This window comes from Molothrus aeneus, chromosome 11, assembly GCF_037042795.1.
Source record: "Molothrus aeneus isolate 106 chromosome 11, BPBGC_Maene_1.0, whole genome shotgun sequence".
Lineage (NCBI taxonomy): Eukaryota > Metazoa > Chordata > Aves > Passeriformes > Icteridae > Molothrus > Molothrus aeneus.
The window spans coordinates 19,070,444-19,091,379 of record NC_089656.1 but is presented as its reverse complement, the minus strand read 5'-3'; the positions used below and the strand labels follow the sequence as shown (position 1 = coordinate 19,091,379).

The 20,936-nt window shown below is 60.4% G+C and overlaps 1 protein-coding gene across 6 annotated transcripts in view; it reads left to right on the top strand.

Annotated features, from left to right (window-relative positions):
* GSE1 (Gse1 coiled-coil protein) overlaps positions 1-20,636 on the top strand; it is a 102,041-nt gene extending 81,405 nt beyond the window's left edge. For 4 of the 6 annotated variants that reach the window (XM_066557382.1, XM_066557387.1, XM_066557385.1 and 1 more), the window contains 15 exons: positions 4,459-4,677; positions 8,560-8,759; positions 10,077-10,258; positions 10,381-10,578; positions 10,970-11,161; positions 11,657-11,967; positions 12,314-12,638; positions 14,277-14,857; positions 15,371-15,483; positions 16,057-16,327; positions 16,431-16,553; positions 16,661-17,029; positions 17,938-18,198; positions 18,574-18,677; positions 19,899-20,636. In XM_066557382.1, coding sequence (XP_066413479.1) covers positions 4,459-4,677; positions 8,560-8,759; positions 10,077-10,258; positions 10,381-10,578; positions 10,970-11,161; positions 11,657-11,967; positions 12,314-12,638; positions 14,277-14,857; positions 15,371-15,483; positions 16,057-16,327; positions 16,431-16,553; positions 16,661-17,029; positions 17,938-18,198; positions 18,574-18,677; positions 19,899-20,033 — 3,584 coding nt within the window. In that variant the 3' untranslated portion in view covers positions 20,034-20,636. The remainder of the gene's footprint in view (positions 1-4,458; positions 4,678-8,559; positions 8,760-10,076; positions 10,259-10,380; positions 10,579-10,969; positions 11,162-11,656; positions 11,968-12,313; positions 12,639-14,276; positions 14,858-15,370; positions 15,484-16,056; positions 16,328-16,430; positions 16,554-16,660; positions 17,030-17,937; positions 18,199-18,573; positions 18,678-19,898) is intronic. The other 2 variants (XM_066557384.1, XM_066557383.1) reach the window with 2 other exon arrangements.
* The last annotated feature ends 300 nt before the right edge of the window (positions 20,637-20,936 follow it).

Genomic DNA, 20,936 nt, shown 5'->3' with positions numbered 1-20,936 from the left:
GAGCCCCAGATCCCACCCAAGGTGCTCCTCACCACGGGGAACCCATCCAGGCCCCTCCAAGGGGATGGGGGATGTTTCCAGAACGGGCCCTGGCTTCTACCTAAAATTGGGCAGAGGCTGTGCTTGTATCTCTGTGCCCGGGGACACTTGGGGACACCGAGCCCGGCCACCTCCCGTGCTGGGAAGGGGGGAGGGAGGGCAGGAGCACGGGCTGGCATCGATCAATTAATTAATTAATGGAGCATGTTGGAGGTGCGGCGGCAGAGCTGCTCTAATGAGGGGTGGAAAACGTGCAGGGCATCGCCGGGAGGGAGGGGAGCTGGTCACCTCTGCCCGTCCCCTGCCTGTCCCCTCTGCCCAGGGCGTGACAGGCTGTGTGACAGGGCCACGACAGCACGCGCTGGGCCTGGCCCCCTGCCCTCCATGCTGGGGCCGTGCCCGCTGCCTTCAGGCACAGAGGGAAGGGGGGCTGACAATGCGAGGCCATTAGCATCGCCAATCCATGCGGAGCAGCTGTTCCTGCTCGGAGCGTGCAGCTGGATGCGGCTCCGGAGCGGGAGCACAGGCGCTGAGAGACGGGGGGAAAGGCTCGGGGGGGGACCTCATCACCCCAAATCCCTCGGGGAACCAGCAGCAATCGGCGTGGTGGAGCCTTCCAGAGGGTTTGGCGGAGTGGGCTCCGTCCCAGCTGCGGCGCTGCGGGGTGGGTGCGGACCCATCCCCGGGGAGGAGGAGGAGGATGCAGGATGCTCGTCTCTCCCCACTCCCTCGGCTTCCCGCCGCACTGGGTTTTTTTCCGCTCCATTTGCCAGGGGCTGGAGCTGCTGCCTGATCGTATTTGGTAATAAATTATTAGTTCCAGCACTTGGGAGCCCGGCAGCTCAAAATAGCTGCTGTAAGAGCGGGCGGCTGGTGCAGGTCGAGTTCAATGGCAATCTGCTCCCAAGGGCACTCCACGCTCATTAGAGGCCTTTCAAGGTGCTGGGAAGGGGGCAGTCGGGAGCCGAGGTGCTAAACCTGCCCACTTCCCCTATCCCGACAGCCCTACCCCGTGCCCAGGGATTTCAGGGTGCTGGGAGCCCATCCCTGCCCCTCGCTGCCCGCTCCTGCCTGCCCGCAGCGGCTGCCAAGGGCTTTTATTTGTCTCCAGCCCCACCAGGCAGCCAGACTGGTTCTGCTCTCGCTGCCGGAGGAGGCTCCCGCTGCCAAAAAACCCGCCAGCATCATCAGGAGCAGATGGAGAGAACATGGCACGCTCCCAGCTCCCGGCTCCCAGCCCTGCGCCGGCGATGCGGGGGCTCGGGGGGGCTCCAGGAGTCGGGGCTGGGGGGTCCTGTGCCCTCTGAGGTGCCAGCCCTGCGGTGGGTGCCGTGTGTGGCGCTGCGGGGAGCGTGGCAGTGACCCTGCCGTTCCCGCTCCTCCTCCTCCTCCTCCTCCTCCTCCTGTGGCTGCTCCGCGGGCACGCAGCCAGCGGGCACCGGGAATGCCAGACACTCCCTGTGCTGCTGTGCCCGGGCACATGCCGTGGGAGGGCCGGGGACAGGGTGACACATCGCCAGCTCCTCAACCTCCCCCTGTGGCCTCAGCGGGGGACCCAGGTGTCCCCAAGCCCCCCTGCCTTGGTGCGGGGGGGGTTTCAGGCATCCCTTTCCCACTCCCATGGGAGTGCCAGCCTTGGACCCACACAGGGCTGGGGACACTGCAGGGACAGCCTGTCCCGTTTTGGGGTTCCTCTCCCCGCCCTGGTGAGGCAACCGCTGCCATGACCCCGGGCTGCTCCAGGCACCAAACTTGACCTGTTTTTCTGCACGGATCTGCCTGCTGAGAGAAGCAGCCGGGGAGGGGCAGAGCTGGGGGGGGCCCCACCTCACCGTGGGGCGTCACAGCGTCCCCAGCCACCCGCAGGGGTGAGTGACACCCACGATGTGCTGGCAGTGGGATGCCGGAGGGATGGGGGGGATGCAGCGTGGCAGCCCCACATCCCATCCCATCTCCCATCCCATCCCATCTCCCATCCCATCCCATCCCATCCCATCCCATCCCATCTCATCCCCGTGTGGATGCTCCCGCCCAGCCAGCTCCCCGTGCCTCAGTTTCCCCAGCTGGCAGCTGTCCCGCAGAGCAGCCCAGGGACGCCCGGACAGACGGACGCCAGCGCCGGCGGGGCACGGCGGGTGAGCGGCGCTGCTCGGGCCCCAGCCGGGGCGGAGGCGCCGATTTTATCACCGGCAGGGAGCGGCAGAACTGGTTTGGAGCGCGGCTGGGGCAGCGGCTCAGCTCAGCCCGGGGGCAGGAGAGCTCCCCGCACGCTGCCCCGGCCACTCGCTGCCCTGAGCTCGCCTGGCAAATCCCACTGGGATCAGGAGTTGGCCGGGAGGCGTTTGGGGATCAGCTGAGCATCACACGGGTGATGCCCTGCTTCAGCCCCGTGCCCGTGTGCCAGCCTGCTGATCCCTGCTGATGGCTGGAAAAGCGTCTCCAGGCCTGGACTGGGGCTGGAAGTGGGGGTTATGGTGGGAGTAATAGGTGGGGAGGAACTGGGGGGCACTGGGAAGTGTTTGGGGCTGTGCCTGGGGGATGTGGGGCAGTGCCTGGGGATGCAGGATTGTGCCTGGGGATGCCAGGCAGTGCCTGGGGATGCAGGATTGTGCCTGGGAGATGTGGGGCAGTGCCTGGTGGATATGGGGCAGTGCCCGGTGGATGTGGGGCAGTGCCCAGTGGATATGGGGCAGTGCCCAGTGGATGTGGGGCAGTGCCTGGTGGATGTGGGGCAGTGCCTGGTGGATATAGGGCAGTGCTCAGGAGGTGCACGGGAGCTGCAGGCTGTGCCTGGAGTGCCGTGTCCCCTTTGGATGGTGCGTGGGCGCCTGGTGCTGCAGGCAGATCCCGGTGCGCCGCTCTGGGAGGGGGCACCGAGCCCCCAGCCGGGGCTGGAGCAGAGCCCGGGGGTGCCGGGGCCGGGCTGGCGTGGCGGGTTGGCTTCCCAGCTGTTCTGGTAATGAATTTACATGAGCCTGAGCGTGTCGACAAGGCGGCAGTCAATGGCTGAGAGCAGCGGAGTTAATAAATGCTTGTATAATGAGGGCAGAGGGGAGCGCGCCGCCGCGCCGGCCGCCTCTCCTGGGGCCGGGGGGCAAAGATTAATCAACGCTGAGTGCCCCCCGTGCCCCCCCGGCTCCCGAGGCGCCCCCCGCCCTCCCTGGCCATCCTGGAGCTGCCGCGGGATGCTCGGGGGATGCTCCATCCACCCACCCTCTGCAGTGCACGGATGCTCCAGGTGCTCAATGCCTCCAGGCCCGCTGGGAGTTGGGGGCTGCCCCACGACCCCCCCCATCCTCCTGCCCACCTGGGAGCCGGGCTAATTTTAGGCTGGTGTTAATGAAGCTGCTGGGTGAAGTCTATTTTAAGGGCCCTGACATCAGCAGTTGCTGTTTTGGGAGGTGGAGAGCCCTGGAGCAATTGGTGTGACAGCTGGGGGGGCTCGGGGAGGGGCTGCACCCTCCTGCTCAGCACCTGAGCCTCACTTTTGGGGTCACTGTGCCCTTTAGGACCTCGGTGCTTTGGGGGGGCAGTGGTGGGGATTTGGGGTGTGAGGATTTGAAGGGGCAATGTGGGGAGCTGGGGGTGCAGTGCTGGGATCCAGGGATGCAATATTGGGGGTTTGGGGGGTTCAGTGCTGGGGATTGGGGCATGCAGTGCTGGGGATCCAGGGATGCAATATTGGGGGTTTGGGGGATGCAGTGCTGGGGATTTAAGGCTGCAGTTTTGGGGATCCAAGGATGTGTTACTGGGGATTTGAGGGTACAGTGCTGAAGACCCAGGGATGAAATATTGTTAATCCTGGGATGCAGCAGTGGGAATTGGGGGATGCAGCGCTGGGAATCTAAGGATGCAGTATTGAGGATTTAGGGGTGCAGTGGTGGGGATTTGAGTGTGCAGTGCCTGGGATTTGGGGTGCAATATTGAGGATTTAGGGGTGCAGTGGTGGGGATTTGAGTGTGCAGTGCCTGGGATTTGGGGTGCAATATTGAGGATTTAGGGGTGCAATGGCAGGGATTTGAGTGTGCAGTGCCTGGGATTTGGGGTGCAATACTGGCAACAAGGGGTGCAATGGTGGGGATTTGAGTGTGCAGTGGCTGGATTTAGGGGTGCAGAAGTGGCAACAAGGGGTGCAGCAGTGGTGCTTTGGGTTTTGGCAGCACCATGCAATTCAGGGGACTGCGCCTCTCCCCACCACCTGCATCAGGATGCTGAAGTCCCCCACAACACCCTGCAGAGCTCTGCTGAGCCCTCCTGCTCCATTGTCCTGGGGACTGTGGAATGCTGGGACACACTTCCCCCCATTGCCTGAACTCGGGGAGCATTTTGGGCTGGGATAATGAACTAGAGGAAAGGAGCTGCTGGGGGAAACCGAGGAGCCCATCTCGCCGTGTCTAACCCGTTCTCTCTGGTTCGCAGGCATGAGCCATGAGCCGAAGTCGCCGTCGCTAGGAATGCTCTCCACGGCCACCCGCACCACGGCCACCGTGAGCCCCCTGACCCCGTCGCCCCTGAACGGCTCCATCGTCCCCAATGGCAGCCCCGCCGCCAGCAGCACTTTGTCCGTCCAGGCAGCACCTTCCTCCAGCTTCGCCGCCGCCCTCCGCAAGCTCGCCAAGCAGGCCGAGGAGCCCAGAGGTGGGGACAGCGACAGGGACAGGGACAGGGCGGTGACAAACGCTGCTGCCTCTCCCAGCAGCTGGAGATGGTGTTTTCCTGCCATTCCCCCTCTGATGCCTTTTGCTGGCATCATGTCTCGAGGGCAGTTTGGGAATTGAGTTCATCCGGAGTGATCTGAGTGCTGTACTGCCCTGGGACCAGCCCTGTGCCCTCCCACCATGGTGGCTTTTTCCCCAAATTTGCTACTTCCCCAGCCAGATTTCCCAGCTGAACAGCCCCAGGGGTGCCCAGCCCATGTCACCCACATCCTCCATCACACCCCCCTCTCTCTGTTTGGAAGTGGGATGTGAGATGCTTCTGGAGCACCCCAAGGTTCCCCCTGCCACAGGGAGCACGTTCCATGGGAATTGCCAGGGCTCCCACAGCCAGATGGGGAGGCAGCCAGTGCCCAGGCTGGGAAGTGTTTCAGGAGACTGCTGGTATCACCCATTTGGGATGAAATAATCTCTGTCCCTGCTGTTTTCATTGGTGGGTGCTACCCTTGGATCACTGCCCACTGCCTGGGCACTTTGATCCCTTTGCAAGATGTTTTTTGCACCCAACCCCTTTGCAAGATGGTTTTTGCAAAGTCTTCTTGGAAGACCCTATTTAAAAGGCCCCTTTGGCACAATCCTTTTCCCAGGACCCCTTTTGCAGAGCTCTTTTTGGAAAATCCCTTTTGGAAGCACCATCTACAAGACCCTCCTTGCAGCCCAAAAATCTCTGGCACAGCCATGACCTGAAGCATCAGCTGCTCCCAAGGAAAAGTGTGGGGATTCCACACTTTTGTAATTCTGAGGGAGCCAGGTCTTGGTGGTGCTTCGTCCTCACTGGAAGCTCCTGGTTTTTCCCAGCTGCTTCCTCTGGAACCCATCTGCTTCCTTTGGAGTGATTGATTATTGATTGAGTTTGGGGAATTATTTTGCTTTTTTTCCCCTTGCACCCCACAGCTTGTGCCCTCCCTGTGCTGCCCAGCCCATCCCAAGGGACATCAGCAGGTTTAGGCATGGATTTTGTGGCACTGGAGAGAAGCAGCCACATTCTCTTTGGATTTCCCCTTAACACCTGCATGGTTTGTTTGTTAAAACCCCTCCCTTGCCCATTTGGGTGCCTCATCCCAGAGGTTTTTGATCCATGTGGGTTTGGGTGTGTGTTGGGAAGGGGTTTTTTCTCATTGCTGTGCTTTTTAGCACCCGGAAACGAATTGCTTTTCCCTGAAATCCTCACGCACTTCCCACAACGGGAGATGCTCCCTCCACCTCCCTTCCCAGCTCGGGAGATGCTCTGCTGTGGCAGATGCTGGATCCATGCAGGATCACTGGTTTTATTCCAGCTTTATGGGCTCACAGGTGTGCTGGCACATCCCTAGGGAGATCCCCTGCTGCTCCACAGCATCCCAAACCGTCAGGGCTCATCCCGACCAACCCCTTCCCAGCAGAGCCCCACAAAGCCACCGCCTGCCCGGGGGCTGCTGCCTCTTGTCCTGCCCGGGGCTGTCCGCAGGGTGGGTTTTATTCCACCCCTCCCTCCCTTCTCTGTTCCCAGTTCTCCGTCAGGGTCTCAGCTGTTAATTACATTTGCCTGTCAGCCCGGGCTGCTAATCTGCTATCGCCGAGCGGGGAAGCGGGAGGTCAGAAAACAAAGGTGACACCATCACACTGTGCCTCTTGTCATCTCCAATCCAGATTAGTTTCATTGACTAACTCCTGGCTGAATACCACCAGTTAATTATAACGATCACAAACCCTCCCGTTTAAAGCCACACAGCGAGAATTAAGGTTCTGAAGTAAGACTTTAGCTTCATTAATTGCCGGGCTCATTGTGATGGTATTGATTGTTAACGCTATCGCGTGGTGAGTAATGGCTTCCCAGCTCAGAGGGGATTAGGCTGCTAATTGTTGTTGGCCTTGCGCTGACAAGATAGACTTCAGTGGGTGTCAAATCGGCCTCCTTTGTCGGGGACAGCCTTTCTCCTTCCCCCAGCCTCGCTGCTCTTCAAATGAAAGCGTTTGGGAGCGACTCGGGAATCGTTAATCAGGGAGGGCGGCCGGCAGCGGGATGCTCCTCCTGCCCCCTGCTCTGCTGAGCATCCTTCCCACAGAGCGTCCTTCTGGAGCATCCTTCGCACCCTGCCGCCCTCCTGCTGCCCGGGGATGCTCCTGCTTCCCCTGGCATTCCCAGCCCCTGGCTCCCTCCTGCTGTTGTGTGGCCTGAGGACAGGGCAAGGGGATGAGGGTGCGGGGTGAGGAGCTGCTGGCACGCTCTGGGAGTGGCTGCTGTGCCCACAGGACACACTCAGGGGAGCGGCCTTGCACACTGGGAAGGTGATGAAACACCCTGCGCACTCAGGGACACCCTGCACACTCAGGGGATGCCCTGCACACTCAGGGACACACTCTGCACACTCAGGACACACCCTGAACGCTCAGGGGACACCCTGCACACTCAGGACACACCCTGCACACTCAGGGGACACCCTGCACACTCAGGGGACACCCTGCACACTCAGGACACACCCTGAACGCTCAGGGGACACCCTGCACACTCAGGACACACCCTGCACACTCAGGGGACACCCTGCACACTCAGGACACACCCTGCACACTCAGGACACACCCTGCACACTCAGGGACACCCTGCACACTCAGGACACACCCTGCACACTCAGGGGACACCCTGCACACTCAGGACACACCCTGCACACTCAGGGGACACCCTGCACACTCAGGACACACCCTGCACACTCAGGGGACACCCTGCACACTCAGGACACACCCTGCACACTCAGGACACACCCTGCACGCTCAGGCCTCTCTCCATGCCCTGCTCACTGCCTGGGAGCATCGCTGTCACCTCATCCTCTGAGCACATCCCACTCCTCACTCTCCAGCAGCTGATCCCTGCTGGCACGTTGGAATCTCCCCCTGACCCAGACTGTGGGATGGAGGGAGCAGAGTTTGGGGTTCAGAGCCCCCCAGGCTGCCCAGATGGGTTTGAGGAATGGGAAGTGTTCCATGGGGCAGACACCAGGCTCCCTGTGCCCTGGTTAATGTGGAATTTGGATTTCTCTGCTTTTCCTGTTCTCCACCTTCACTCCATTTCTGTTTTCCCTTTGGAAATAGGGCCAGCATCCCTGGGGTGGGGATAACTTAAAGTACAGTTGTATTATGCAAATGAAACCAAAGCCTTGCCCAAGGGTTTCAGGGAGTCACTCCTTCATCCCAGTGTCTCCAGAGGCCCTGGCCTGTCCCTGACAGCTTCTGCAGCTGCCTTAAGGAGTCTCTGGGTCTGCCTTGGGAAGATGTGGCTGTCTGGGGCCGGCATCACATCGGTGTCACTTGTGCTCTGTGGGACCGGGGGGTTTGGGAGTCCCGGTTAAGTGGGAGCAAGAGGCTGCCCCATCCCACCTTTGGCACCACTGGGAACATCTGGGATGGGAGGATGGGAGACTTCCTCCAGTCTGGGAGTCTGGCAGGATGCTGAACAGCCTGAGTGCATCCCAGTGCCCCAGCCCTACTCCCTGCAGTGAGAGCAGGGTTGCAATGCAGCTCCATCCATGCAGCCTCTGGGTTCTCTCTTGGTGCCCCAAGGGTCTTGGTGTCATTGGTCCTCAATTCTTTTTGCTAGGACTTGCCCTTGTGGTCTTTGTGCCTCCTTCTCTCTCTCAGAGATGGGATTTTGGGGTCCACATCCAAGCCCAGTGTCTCATTTGAACATCCTGAAAGCTGAAACATTCCCGGCTGAACATCCCAACCCTGAAGGGTTCCAAGTGTCCGCAGATCCTCCAGCTCCTTCAGAGGGCGTCTCCATCCATTTAACTCCCTTTCTCCTGACTTCCTTCGATCTCTGCTTTAATTCCAGGCTCTTCACTGAGCAGCGAGTCGTCCCCAGTGTCCTCTCCAGCCACCAACCACAGCTCCCCGGCCAGCACCCCCAAACGTGGCCCCATGGGCCCCATCATTGTCCCCCCGGGGGGGCACAGCGTGCCCAGCACGCCGCCCGTCGTCACCATCGCCCCCACCAAGACGGTCAACGGCGTCTGGAGGAGCGAGGGCAGACAGGTATGGCTGGGTTTGGGGGCTGCCCGGCCCCCCTGAAGGATGGAGGCTATGGGATATCGTGAATGTGCTGCCCACATTTGGTCCCCTCCCCTCCCTGCTGTGTCCCCGAGCTGGCGCCGCGCTGACAGCGTGTCCCCCGTTGTTGTCACCGGGGCTGCCATCCGGAGGGGAGGGCAAGGAAGGAGGAGGAGGAGGAGGGAGGGAGGGAGGGGGGGAGAGCAGCTAATTAAGAAGCATCGTTAGTGGTTCTCCTCTCCTCCGCATGCTACAAGCAGATTCCCGGGGGGATTATGCCACTTGGAAAGACTAATTAAACCACAAAGAGAGGCGAGGGTAGGGGATGAGAAACGCCGCGGGCGAGAGGGGGGAGATAAATGGAACTGGGATCCCCGGGAGCTCAGAGGGGTGTGTGGGGTGTCAGGGTGCTCCCCAGCCCCGTGTCCCCCCCGGTGTGGGGGTTAACCCAGCGTGGGGATGTCTGGCAGAGTGTGGCACCCCAGCTGGGAGGGAATTAGAGCAGAGCCTGGCACGCACGATGGGGGACACCTCACCCTTTGTGGTGACCTTGGGGCTGGCCCTGCCCTGGAGGGATGGGATGGGATGGGATGGGATGGGATGGGGTGGGATGGGATGGGATGGGATGGGATGGGATGGGGTGGGGAGGGATGCATGGGGTGGGGGATGCTGTGGGTGCCACCATCCTCCACCTCTGAGCTGCTGAATGGAGAAGGTGCGATGAAAAATCACAATTTTTAAACCAAAACTTGTCTTGCTGGTGGGGTCGCCCCGCTAATTGTCAGATCCCGTGGGGTCTCTTGTCACCCCAAGTTGTTCCCCCTTGCTGGAGGGAGTGACCTTCATGCTGACACCAGGGTGGAGGCTGATGGAAAGCAGCTGAGGCCCTGTGGGAGGGTGCTGCTGCCGGGGGGATTGTGGGCTGACCCCTGGGTTATGGCCCTTATCAAAGGCCGGCTGGATTTCCCCTGGCTGTGTCACTCCTCCCCGGGTGATTAATAGCTCAGGAGAACAAAGCAGCCATAAATCTCCAGGCAGGTAATGGGTGTCTTGCCCTGAGCTCTGCCCCGGCTTCAGCACCTCCTTTCCCACTGGGGCCCCCCAGTGCAGCCTCCCAGACCCTCCCACCCCTCCAGCTGCCCTTCCAAAACCTGGATGCAGGAGATGCCCTGGTGGATGAATCCTTCCCTGGGTGCTGGTGCCAGCCAGGGCATGCTGGGGACCTCCTGAGGGTATTGGGGTGGTGACCCAGCAGTGATTCCCCATCCCCTGCTGTCCCTAATGCCCATCTTGGCCTTGCAGCAGGAAGCAGGGTCACGAGGCAGCAGCAGCAGCGCCGGCCGTGAGCGCCTCATCTCGGAGCCCCCCCTGACCCAGGAGAAGGCAGGGGGTCCCACTGTCCCCTCCCACCTCCTGGGGACACCCTACTCCTTCGGGCTGCCCCCCAGCTCCGTGGTCCAGGACTCCCGCTTCCCTCCTCTCAAGTGAGTCTGCTCGGGACGGACGCAGGGCGAGGGTGTCCCCTGCGAGCTCTGCTCCCACCTGGGGGAGGTGACATCTCCCCAGGGGGACAGGGAGGGATGGTGACCATGTCCTTGCCCCCCAGCCTGCAGCGGCCCGTGCACCACGTGGTGCCTCCCAGTGCCGTGACCGAGGATTACCTGCGGAGCTTCCGTCCCTACCACACGGCCGAGGATCTCCGCATGTCCTCCCTGCCGCCCCTCGGCCTCGACCCCGCCACTGCTGCCGCCTACTACCACCCCAGCTACCTGACACACCACCCCTTCCCTCATCCTGCCTTCAGGTGGGCCTCGGGATCCCTGGGAGATACCTCTGGATGAGCTGAGCTTTGGGGTATTGGGAGGTGGGAGCACTGAGGGCATTTTGGGGCTCCCCATCCCTTTCTCCCAGTAGGAGCAGCGGTTTCTAGGTGGGTTTGGGGCACTGCCAAGTCCTTAGAGTTTTAAGCACTGGTGCTCGTAGTTGTCAGGCAGATGCTTTAGTAGGGGTAAGCATCAAGATTTAGGGCCAGGCATAGTGGGATATCTAATCCCAGTTTGGGCCCTGGCTTTCATGGAGTTTAATTAATCGTTGTTCTAAGATCTTCCTTGATGGGGAGGCCTTATTGGCCCAGCTGGCTCCTGGGAGGGGAACTGGGGGGTTCTTTGCCTGTCTGAGCATCCCTGTCTCCCCAGGATGGATGAGTCGTACTGCCTGTCAGCACTGAGGTCCCCCTTCTACCCGCTGCCAGCGCCGGGCTCGCTGCCCCCCCTGCACCCCTCGGCCATGCACCTGCACCTCTCGGGGGTCCGGTACCCCCCCGAGCTCTCCCACTCCTCCCTCTCTGCCCTGCAGTCTGAGCGCATCTCCAGCCTCGCTGCCGAGAGGTATGGGATGGTGAGGGGATGATGGGGAGCTCCAGAGGATGCTGATGGTGAGGGGATGATGGGGAGCTCCAAAGGATGCTGATGCTGGGGGGATGGATGGGGAGCTCCAGAGGATGATGATGGTGGGGGGATGATGGGGAGCTCCAGAGGATGATGATGATGAGAGGATGGATGGGGAGCTCCAAAGGATGATGATGGTGGAGGGATGATGGGGAGCTCCAGAGGATGATGATGGTGGGGGGATGATGGGGATCTCCAGAGGATGCTGACAGAGGACCAGGGGTGGTTTTGGGGTGCTCTAGGAGTGCTGGCAGATGCCTTAGGGATTTGGGAATGCTGCAGAGGGTGCTGGCAGGTGCGCAGGCATTGTTTGGGGGTGCTCTGGAGGTTCAAGGGTGTTCCAGGGGATGCTGGAAGGCACCCAGGGTTGATTTTAGGGGTGCTCCAAGGGGGATGTTTGGGGTTGGTGCTTTTGTTTTTGGTTTCTCTCTGCAGGCTGCAGATGGACGAGGAGCTGAGGCAGAGGGAGCGGGAGCGGGAGAAGGAGCGGGAGCGAGAAGCCGACCGGGAGCGGGAGAAGGAGCGGGAACGGGAGCGGGAGCGCGAGAAGGAGCTGGAGCGGGAACGGGAAAAGGAGCGGGAGCGGGAGCTGGAGAGGCAGCGGGAGCGTGCCCGGGAGAAGGAGCTGAGCATGGTGAAAGCCATGGAGGGGCCCTTCCTCCCCGTGGCCGAGCTGCACGGGCTGCGGGGGCACCCAGCCGAGGAGCGGGGCAAGCCGGTGGAGCCGCTGGCGCCCAGCAGAGCAGGTAACGCCCGCCTTCCAGAGCTTGCCTTGGTTCCTTGTCCCCTCCAGATGGCAAAGCTGAGGGGGTCGGTGGCCCCGGGAGGTGGCTGGGGACGGGGATGGGCTGTCCTGGCTGCCAGATTGCTTTGCCAGGAGCCCAGCTGCGGCAGCAGTGCCTGTGCCATCTGACTCGGGCTGGCCTGGCACCCTGCCCAGTGCGTGCCCAGCAGCTGGGCTGGCAGTGAGTGGGCAGCCCCCTGAGCTGAGCTCTGACCAGAGGCTGCCCCACAGCTCCAGGTCCCTGCTCACCCCAAAATCCCCCTCTCTGTTCCACACCCTGACTCTCCGTCACCCCTTTTCCACCGCAGACAAGCTCAAGGACTCGGTGCTGCCCACGCCGAAGCCCATCCAGCACCCTCTGCACCCTCCACCGGGCTCCCACCACCCCGTGCCCAGCCTCATCCCCAACCACAGCGTGTTCCCCCTGCCCGGGAGCAGCGCGGCCACGGCGCTGCTCATCCAGCGCACCAACGAGGAGGAGAAGTGGCTGGCCCGGCAGCGCCGGCTGCGCCAGGAGAAGGAGGATCGGCAATCCCAGGTGTCGGAATTCCGGCAGCAAGTGCTGGAGCAGCACCTGGACATAGGACGTGCCCCCAGCCAGGCTGAGCCCGAGCACAGGCCCGAGCACCCCAGGTAGGGATGGGATGCTGCCAGCCCCACTCCAGGGATGGAGATTTCCCCCAAAACTGAGCTGTGTTTTCCTGTGTCACTGCTGTCCTTGCTGGAATATCTGTATCTTAAGCTGGAGAGGGACTTTGGACAAGGGAAAGGAGTCATAGGACAGGGGGAATGTGTTTATATAGAAAGAGGGCACGGTTCTATGGGATATTGGGAAGACATTCTTCCCTGTGAGGGTGGGGAAGCCCTGGAACAGGGTACCCAGAGAATCTGTGGCTGCCTCATCCCTGAAAGTGTCCAGTGCCATGTTGGACAGGGCTTTGAGCAATCTGGTCTTGTGGAAGGTGTCCCTGTCCATGGCAGGGGCTGGAATAGGATGATCTTTAAGGTCCCTTTGCCCCACACCATTCCATGATGCCATGATATGACGATTTATAGGATTTTCCCCCCAACCTGTGGCTGTGCCCACCCCGTTACCCACTCTGCCCCCCATCAGGCATCCACCACCCCTCGGCCGTGCCCCTCACACATCCCATGAGCCAAAGCCACAGTTCCTGGCCGGTGCCAGCGGGTTCCTGCCACACGGTGCCAGCCAGGCCGGCTGTGCTGGCAGCACCAGGCGTTCCTGGTGCCCGACATCTGCGCAGCGGCAGGCGCCGAGCCCGGGAGGTGGCCGGGGGCCAGCGGCGAGTGGCCAGGTGCTGCCCAGCCACCAGCCCCGCTAATTGCAGCTCCCCCCTCCCAGGCAGTGGGGCTGGGCTGTGGATGCCTCGTTTGGGGGGTGCCTGCGCCAAGCCTGGGCAGTTTGGGGGGCGGCAGAGCGTGCCCACAGCCCCGGATTGATTGACAGGGCCTCGCTCGCCCCCGTGGCTGAGCACTTAAGCGGTGCAGGCTCATCCAGCCAGCTCTGCCGCCTGCTCCCTTTGTTATTTTTGGGTATCCAGGGGATTAGCGCGGCTCATCGAGGATAATAAGGAGCGGATCTTGGGGCAGCACAAAGGCGAGCGCCCGCTGCGGGCTCCCTTCCCCATCCGCTCCTCCCACCTCAAAGCGGAGAGGAGACAGCAAGGTCACCCCCAGACACCTGCAGCTGGGGATATTCCATCCCCATCCTTTTCCTGCATCCAGTGGGGCAGCAGAGGGATGGATCCCGGGGGTGCTCCCTGCCGGCGGTGACTCCATGGCAGCGCTGGGCTGAACTCGCTGCTCCGTGTGCCGAGCTCTGGGGCACTGGAGCGGAAAAGTGTTAAATGCACAGCTTGGGCACATGAAATATTTATCCTGCAAACGGGCTGGCTCCGGCTCCTGCTGTCAGAGGAAGGCTGTGCCGGGGTGCTGCCCTCGCCATGGGGCTGTGGCAGGACTGGTGGCTCGCTTGTCCCCACGCAGGGGTCAAGGCTGGGGTCTCCAGCCCTGTGCTCCTGGGATGCAGCCACATCCATGCTCAACCCGCCCATGCAGAGCCTTAACTCTGCCCCCATCCCTCAGGTTTGTGGATGGAAGGGACAAGTAAGGCAGCCCCACGTGCACAAACCCCTCTGGGTGTTCCTAAGAGCCGTGTTTCTCCCCAAAATCCCCCGAGGCTGGAGCGCTGCCAGCTCTCCACTGGCAGTGCCAGCTCCTCACCGCTCCGGTGCTCTCCTCTCCCCGCAGGTTGGGATCGAGCCGCCACGAGCCGAGCAGCCGGGAGCCGGGGCAGCACTTTGGCGGGCCCCCACCCCTCATCTCCCCCAAACCCCAGCACCACCCCGTCACCACGTCCCTCTGGAACCCCGTCTCGCTGATGGAGAGCCCCCCCGACCCTCCCCGGCGCCTCCCCGAGCCCCACGGCCTCCACAGCCACCCAGCGCCCTTCGAGCCCGGCCGCCAGGGCATCCCTCTGGTGAAGGTGGAGAGGGTCTTCTGCCCGGAGAAGCTGGAGGAGGGCCCGAGGAAGAGGGATGCTCTGGAGAAATACCCCCCGGGACGGGAGCCCGGCGCCCCGGAGCACGGGACCTTCACCCACACCCCCTTCCTAGCTGAGCTGGAAAAGTCCACTCAGAGCATCCTGAGCCAGCAGAGAGCCCAGGCCACCCCGTTCCCCGAGGCCACCAAGCCCAGCTCGCCCTACAGGCCCCCCCAGCCCCGCGCCCAGGACCCCATGTACATCTACGACGAGTTCGTGCAGCAGCACCGCAGGCTGGTCAGCAAACTGGACCTGGAGGAGCGCCGGCGGCGGGAGGCCCGTGAGAAAGGTGAGGGACCAGGGATGTCCCCCCTGGCACCGGGGGTCTCCCGGGGGTCTCCCGGGGATGCCGACGTTCCCGCATCCGCGCGCTTCAGTAAACCCTGTGCTGCAGACGTGCCCGATGAATAAATGATGAACTGGAGCTAATAAGAGGGTTTTAAATATTGATGGGGCTGATGGAGTGGGGATGAGAACAGCAGCGAGGAGGAGACTGAGAGCTGGGAGGGGCTGGAGTTGCTGTCCCTACTCCAGTGGGATGGGGGCTCCGCCACAGTGTCCCCAGCCTGTGCCCCGCTGACTCCCTGCCACCCTTCCCAGAGTGATGCCAAGAGGATACACGGGGATGGGTGATGCCCTCCGAGGTGCCACAGCTGGAGGAGGGGGGACAGGGCTCCATCCCCCACATCACTCCTCTCTGACATCCTACCCTGCTGCACCCCTATCCCCAGTGGGGTTCCCTGGGGTCCCAGCAGGTGCCCAAGGTGTTCCCAGCCTCACACCAGCCTCTCCCCATCCCCAGGGTACTACTATGACCTGGACGACTCCTGTGATGACAGCGACGAGGAGGAGGTGCGGGCCCATCTCCGCTGCGTGGCTGAGCAGCCCCCGCTGAAGCTGGACACGTCCTCTGAGGTACTGGTGGCACCCCTGTCCCCTCCCTGTCCCCTGGGGGAGCAGCCCTTCCTTGGCACCAGTTCCCAGTGCCCAATGCAGCCACCATCCCCACGTGTGTGCAGAAGCACCAGGGGGTTAGAGATGGGGATGATGAGGATGGTGGTGGAGATGGGGATGGGAATGGGGATGGCAGTAAGGATGGGCATTGGAAGGGGAATGGGGTTGGAATGAGGATGAGGATGAGGATGAGGATGAGGATGGGGATAGGAATGGGAATGAAAATGAGGATGAGGGCAATGGACATGAGGATGGAGATGGGGAATGGAGATGAGAATGGAGATGGGAATGGAGATGGAGATTGCAACAGGGATGAGGGTGGGCATGGGGACGGGAATAGGAATTATGATGAGGATGACAGTGGGCATGGGGATGGAAATGGAAATGGAGATGGGGATTGCAACAGGCATGAGGGTGGGCATGAGGATGGGAATAGGACTGAAGATGAGGATGGCAGTGGGCATGGCGATGAGAATGGGGATGAAGGTGAGGATGGGGGCTGACCCTGCTCTGCTCTGCCCCTGCTCGCCCCAGAAGCTGGAGTTCCTGCAGCTCTTCGGGCTCACCACGCAGCAGCAGAAGGAGGAGCTGCTGAGCCAGAAGCGGCGCAAGCGGCGGCGGATGCTGCGGGAGCGGAGCCCCTCTCCGCCCACGGTGCAGAACAAGCGCCGCACGCCCTCGCCCCGCCTGCCCCTCTCCACCCGCTACAGCCCTGACGAGATGAACAACAGCCCCAACTTCGAGGAGAAGAAGCGCTTCCTCACCATCTTCAACCTCACGCACATCAGCGCCGAGAAGAGGAAAGGTAACAGCCATGGCCCGTGCACGCTGGGGCCGGGGGGTGCCGTGGGGGATCTGCCTGGGGCCCTGAGCTTGCTCTGCTGAGCTGAGGCTACACTAAACCTCAGCTTCCCATGCTGCAGACAAGGAGAAGCTGGTGGAGATGCTCCAGGCCATGAAGCAGAAGACGACGCCGGCCGCCGTGGTGGTGAAGAGCTCCCCGCGGGACAGCCCCAGTGCCCCCAGCACTGGTAAGTGCCCCAAGTCCTTCCCCTGGTCTTGGGTTGGGGGGCACAGCTTTGCCTTGAGGGGCACACACAGTCCTGGCTGCAGCCAACTGCTCCTCCTCTTCCCAAAGAGCCTCCAGTGCCTCCGCTCCTGCTGGACCTGGATAAACCCGTGGGCATCGCCGTCTCCGTGCCAGAGGTGCCGAAGGTGGCAGAAGCCTCCAGGTTAGAGCAGCTGAGACCCCAGGAGCCAGGCAGGCCCAAGGAGTCGGGCACGGCGCCGGAGAAGCCCCGGCTGAGTGATGGGCACCCTGGGAAGAAAGCTCTGAGCATCCTCAGCTACGTCAGGGGTCCCCTCCCCAAGGACATCCCGGTGCCGCTGTCCCACAGCATGAACGGCAAGAGCAAGCCCTGGGAGCCCTTCATTGCTGAGGAGTTTGCCCACCAGTTCCACGAGTCGGTGCTGCAGTCCACGCAGAAGGCGCTGCAGAAGCACAAAGGTAACGTTGGAAGTCGTTGGGAACTAAAGTCACTTAAAGAATCACCAGCAGAAGCATCAGCAAAGCCAGGTTTAGGGTAAAACCAGTATTACTACAAAGTTCGTTGGCAAGGTTCTCTCTCTTGTTTATTAGATGGTTAAAGCACTCTGAGGAAAAGCAAACAAAAATGCAAAGTTGAATAAATAAACCCCAAATAACCTGTGTGGAGGCTGGAGGAGGGGGAAACAAAAGGATAGGAAAGGGTAAGGACAAAAAGGAATATGGAAGACCCTCGTGTCGAGTCACAAGTTCAGAGTAGATCTCTGTGTTAAATTGAGCATGGACTTGATCAACAGGTTATGGTTAAAGGCTCAACAGCACTTAACAGCATTTAAACTTAATTAATAATTTAGTAAGGGGTTCATAAGGAATTTACTATACCACAAAACAATAACTTCCTTACAGGCCTAACTTCCAAATCTAAAGTAGTTAAGAATCCAGGAGAGTAATATTCTGAACTGAGTGCCACATTGAGCCCTTCTTGAACCCCTTCAGGGATGGGGACTCCACCAGCTCTCAGGGCAGCTCCTTCCAATGTTTAACAACCCTGCCAATCAAGAAATTCTCCCTGACGTCCAGAAAAAGCAGCAGGGATGCAGGAGGCCGGTTGGGTACTGGGATATCACCCTCTTGTCCCCCCACCAGGGTTTGGCACTGGCAACCTCATTGCTGAAGCTAAAAATTAGGGATAATACAGCTCCAAAGCCTCCAAACTCACTCCGTTGAGTGCTTGAAATAAATAAAACCACTCCAGCACACCAGGAGTGCTAAAACCCCCCCTGTAATCCCCCAAAAAGCCTGGGAAGGGTGGAATAAATGCCTTGAGGGGCCGAGGGGAGTGGGCAGGGGCTGACTGTGGCTGCCCACAGGGGGGACAGCGGCGGAGCAGAACCACAAACTGGACACCTCCATCCACTACAACATCCCCGAGCTGCAGGCGTCCTCCCGCCTGGCCCCGCACAACGGCACGGCCGAGGCACCGCCCCGGCCTCTGCCCCCCCTGCCCCGGGACTCCGCCTCCGAGGACGAGGAGGAGGAGGACGAGGAGGAGGAAGAGGAGGAAGATTACCCCAGGCCCAAGTGGCAAGGGATCGAGGCAATTTTTGAAGCTTACCAGGAACATATAGAAGGTAAGGGGTGTCGGGCAGGGAGGGTCAAATGCCAGTTTGTGCTTTGGGAGGTGTCACTGGTTTCTGCTGGGATGGGCTGGGGAAGCACTGGGGGGTCTCCAGCAGTGCAGGAGCAGCATGAAAGCAGCAGGCACCGTTGTTGTTTTTGCAAAACTTAATGTATGTGTGAAAAATCAGTGTATTCACAGGTGCCCAGTGTCCTCCCTGGGGGACCTAAAGGTTCCCCACAGGCAGTGCCAGGGTTGGGAACGCTCTGGGATGCTGGGGGCAATCACTGCTGGCTGGGCAGAGCCTAGAGCAGGGCTGGCACCCTCTGTGGGTGGTGCAAGGAGCTGGAGGAGCCGGTGCTCAGCCCTTGTCCTTTGGCTGTTGCAGAACAAAACCTGGAGCGCCAGGTGCTGCAGACACAGTGCCGGCGGCTGGAGGCCCAGCACTACACCCTGAGCCTGACAGCTGAGCAGCTGTCACACAGCATGGCGGTGAGTGGGGATGGGCACCCATCCCCTGGGCACCCATCCCCTGGGCTCCCATCCACCTGGGCACCCCATCCCTTGGGAACACATCCCCTGGACTCCCATCCCCTGGGCTCCCATCCCCTGGGCTCCCATCCCTTGGACACCCATCCCCTGGGCACCCATCCCCTGGGCACCCATCCCCTGGGCTCCCATCCACCTGGGAACACATCCCTTGGGAACACATCCCCTGGGCTCCCATCCCCTGGGCTCCCATCCCCTGGGCTCCCATCCCTTGGACACCCATCCCCTGGGCACCCATCCCTTGGGAACACATCCCCTGGGCACCCATCCCCTGGGCACCCATCCCCTGGGCTCCCATCCCCTGGGCTCCCATCCCCTGGGCTCCCATCCACCTGGGCACCCCATCCCTTGGACACCCATCCCCTGGGCACCCCATCCCTTGGACACCCCATCCCTATGGCCTGCCATGTCCTGGTCACCAGGCTCTGTGGGTGCCCAACCTTCTTGGGATCTTCTAGGGCACCCCCATCCTCCCACTGCACACCCGTCTACATGCATTGCACCCATCCTGTGCAGTGCCCATTCCCTGCCGTTCCCCATTCCCTGCTATATCCCAAACCCTGCAGTGCCCATCCCTTGCCCCCCACCCCATTCCCCCTGTAGTTCCCCATTCCCTGCTGTATCCCAAACCCTCCACTGCCCATTCCCTGCAGCCCTCATTCTATGCATTGCCCCATCCATGCACTGCCCATTCCCTGCTGTATCCCAAACCTTGCAGCGCCCTTTCCCTGCTGTATCCCATTCCCTGTAGCGTTCATTCCCTGCACTGCCCATTCCCTGCCCTGCCTATTCCTTGCAGTGCTCATTCTTTGCACTGCCCATTCCCTGTGGTGCCTGTTTCCTGCACTGCCCATTCCTGCACTGCCCCATTCCCTGCAGTACCCATTCCTTGCAATATCCCATTCCCTTCACTGCCCATCCCCTGCTATATCTCAAACCCTGCACTGTCCCACCCCCTGCTATATCCCAAACTGTGCACTGCCCATCCCTGCACTGCCCATCCCTGCACTGCCCATTCCCAGTCCGTTCCTTGCACTGCCCATTCCCTGCCACGGCTGTTTCATGCGCTGCCCGTTCCCAGCAGCACCCCCACCCTCTCCCCCTGCCGTTCCCCCTTCCCTGGAGCTGTCCCTCTGACCATTCCCATTCCCTGGCTGCCTGCAGGAGCTGAGGAGCCAGAAGCAGAAGATGGTGTCGGAGCGGGAGCGCCTGCAAGCCGAGCTGGATCACCTGCGGAAGTGCCTTGCCTTGCCTGCAATGCAGTGGTCTAGGGGTTATTTCAAGGGGTATCCCAGGTGACGCTCCTTGGGCCAGGCCGAACATATAGTCTAGAAATAATAATCTATTTTATTACCTTGAATATTTAATATTTTTCACTGGGAGGTTTGAAGCTACGAAAATAAAATTAAAAAAAAAAAAAAAAAACGGACGGAAAAAACCAAAAAAAAAAAAAAAAGAAGAAGAAAGCCCAAACCACGGCAACAAAATCATTAATAATAAAAGGAAGAAAACAAAACGAAAAAAAAAAAAGGAGAAATAAATAAATGGAGAATGTGCCATGCATGAAGCAAACGGGAGCCGGGAGGAGCCGGGAGCCCATCCCACGGCCAGCAGCCCCCGGCATGTCCCCTCCTGTCCCCTCCTCTGGGGGCCACGGCTCTGAAGGGCCCCCCTCCACCCACCCACACTTTATAACGCTCATTTTTGTTGGTTCTTTGTTTTTTTTTTTTTCTAAAAAAAAAAAGAAAAAAAAAAAAAAAGACAATGAAAGACTCCACCGACAACACTAAACCCGGCGGGGCCCCGGGTGCTGCCGGATCCCGCTCCCAGCACGGCACCCCCAGCCCGGGGCTTCCCCTGGAAATGCACTTCGCTATCAAAAAATAAAGTCAATAAACTGGTTGAAGTTCCCTTTTTGTTCCTGGTTGGTGGGGAAGGGGCAGGGACACGCGTGGGGTCACTTTGTCACCCCGGCTTTGGGATTGAACAGGCGGAAAAAAAAAGAGAAAAAAAAAAAAAGGTGCTTCAGCCTTGTACTGTGTATATATATTAAAAAACAACAAAGTTTTGTATGTTTTTATTGCTTTAATTATTGTTATAAAAAGCTTGCCTTTTTTTTTAAGTTGTTTCTGCTTTTTTTTTTTTCCTTTTTTCCCCCCCCTGCTCCTTCTCCCTCCCTGTTTTTACTTTCTTTCTAGTTTG